General features: G+C 29.0%; 1 protein-coding gene across 1 annotated transcript; it reads left to right on the top strand.

Annotated features, from left to right (window-relative positions):
- The first annotated feature begins 1,890 nt into the window (after positions 1-1,890).
- LOC112528392 lies at positions 1,891-2,414 on the top strand. Its single transcript, XM_025139411.1, has one exon. The coding sequence runs from the start codon at positions 2,042-2,044 to the stop codon at positions 2,303-2,305; it is 264 nt and encodes an 87-aa protein (XP_024995179.1). The 5' UTR covers positions 1,891-2,041; the 3' UTR covers positions 2,306-2,414.
- Positions 2,415-2,630: the final 216 nt, after the last annotated feature.

Below are 2,630 nucleotides of genomic sequence, written 5' to 3' on the forward strand. Positions count from 1 at the left end.
TAATGATGAAGACTGTGATGAAGGTGATATTACTATTGGTGATGAAGAGCATTATGAAAGGGATGATGTTTTAGACCTCAAGGAGGGTTACAAAAAAGTCAAATGGTTGTATCTCCACCAGAAATTAATGATGTAAATGAAGAATTGTTCATCCCACGACTTTAACATAGATTAGGTGTTACTTTGGTATATTTTAGCACAACCTATGGTATATTTTGGCATAATAGTTGGTATTTTTGGCGCAACTTTTGGTATATTTGGGGGAATTGTTTGTATTTTTTGGTGCGACTTTTGGTATATATTTTGGTTCAACTTTTGGTAAAATGCTCAAATTTTGTATACAGATTATTTATGCTTTGGGTACAGCTTTTGTATCTTTTGAGAAGAGTAATGAGAATGKTATTTGTTTCATTTTATAAATTGAAGTATTTTTTTGGTTAAAAAATGTTTAGGGACTAAATCATTCAAAATATAAAAGTTCATTAGTTTTTTGTCAGAATTTTTCTATTATTTACCACATAAACCAGTTTTATAGGTTATAAGGATGTATCTAACAAGTTTTAGAAAGTTTAAGGAGTTATTTAATAGGTTTTAAAATGTCCAAAGATTTATTTGTTCCAAAAAATTATCCAATGACTTAATCATTCCTAACACTAAAGTCTATTGGGTTTTTTTAGACTTTTCCTTTTTTTTAATTTGTTTGGTTTACCTGCTAACCAGGTTATAAGTTACATTTTTAAAGAATGATGACCTATTTAACAGGTTTAAGAAAGGTTAAGGATTTATTTAACAAATTTTCAAAAGTCCAATGACTTATTTGTCCCAAAAAATTGTCCAAGGACTTAATCAATCAAAACAATAAAGTCCATTGGTTTTTATTGGACTTTTCCCTTAATTTAATTTACATTTATTAGATTTTCAATTTTATTTTACACCCTTATTATATCAATGCACATAATCGTATATTAACTAAAGTACATAAAAGTACGTTTTTTTTTTACAAATTACATCATTAATCGTCTCGTCAATACTTCAAAATGAACCTGATATTGAATATTTTTTTGGTTTTAATCATATTAAATATCGTAAGTATGTATGAATTATTTTTAATATTTATAATTTCTACCCTTATAATTATTTATTTAACCTGTAACTATATATACGATGAAAAAAATGTAAGTATTAGAAATAATTCGTAAGTATTTATAATATCCAATAACATCGGATTATATAAATAAAATATTTAATATTGGGTTAGTTTTAAACGTATCGACGAGACGATTATAATAATGTAATTTTTTTTAAAAAGGGAATGTATTTTTTGATATATTTTAGTTAATATATAAATATGTGTGTTAATATAGTAAATATGTAAAATTAAAAATAAAAATTTAAAAGAAATAAAATAAATTAAATAACTATGTTAAAAATATCTAGTGCCTTGTGGAGAAAATGGAATTTTATGTAAAAATGATTTTTTTTTTTTTCAAAAACAATCTTTATGCAGAAAAAAAAGAACATTTTACAAAAAGATTTTGTATGAACTTTGCTATTTAAATCATACTTTTCAGTTTTTTAAAATAAAAATTCAATAACTTTGTGATTGCAAATTTATATTTCAAATTAGAATGTAAATAATAAGCGTGATTCAGATTAAGCCATCGACTTATTAATTACACGGTAAGCAAACATGCGTACATGAATGATTGTATAAGCAAGTTGGATGGAGAAATTTATTAAACATATAAACAAATAACACCAAACCAACCCTCCATCCACTTTTATTATTTCAAAATAAAATAATAAATTAATACACATTTTGTTATTGGTGGGTGGGCACTGAATGCCCCCAAAACCATGGGCATTTCCTTGTCTCAGCCTATTGTTTTTACCCCTAAACCCCTGGGGCTGTTTTTCAGTCTCTTTTTTTTTGGGTGGTTTGCTTTAATCTATTTAAACCCCATTCCACTCTTCAGCATTTCAAATCATCTTCTTCATCAAACACTCGAGAACAAGAATCAGAAAAGTAATCAAAGATAGGATGAGTTCAACAAGCAGAGCATGGATGGTGGCCGGAACTGTTGGATTGGTGGAGGCACTCAAGGATCAAGGCTTTGCACGATGGAATTATGCCCTCAGGACCCTCCACCACCACGCCAAGTCCAATCTCCGGTCAATCTCTCACATCAACAACCTCTCATCACCGCTGGCCATGGTTTCAAGCAAAGGCATGGAAGAGAAAATAAGTCAATCGGAGGAGTCATTGCGAAAAGTCATGTATTTGAGCTGTTGGGGTCCCAATTAATCGACTCTTTTAGTTTTTTGTAGGTAGATGCATAGATATGACAGGAGTTTTTACTTGTAATTATGTACGATCTGTGGTAATGGAAAAGACTTAATTTGGATTATCATGAAATCTATTAATTATATAAAGATGGGTGTCAAAAGCATACAAACCCATGGCAGCAATCCAATTTCCTACTCATGTACGCAGCTGTATAATCGGATCATATTTGATCTTTTCAGATGGATTTCCTTATCATTCTATCAATTTATTGAGAATGATACGTTTGAAAGCATGATTCAAGATTCCTTTTTCAAAATGAAAGTGTTTTGTTTCCTTTTGGATA

The sequence above is a fragment of the Cynara cardunculus genome, assembly GCF_001531365.2.
Source record: "Cynara cardunculus var. scolymus isolate 2C chromosome LG 15, CcrdV1, whole genome shotgun sequence".
In the NCBI taxonomy this organism is placed as follows: Eukaryota; Viridiplantae; Streptophyta; class Magnoliopsida; order Asterales; family Asteraceae; genus Cynara; species Cynara cardunculus.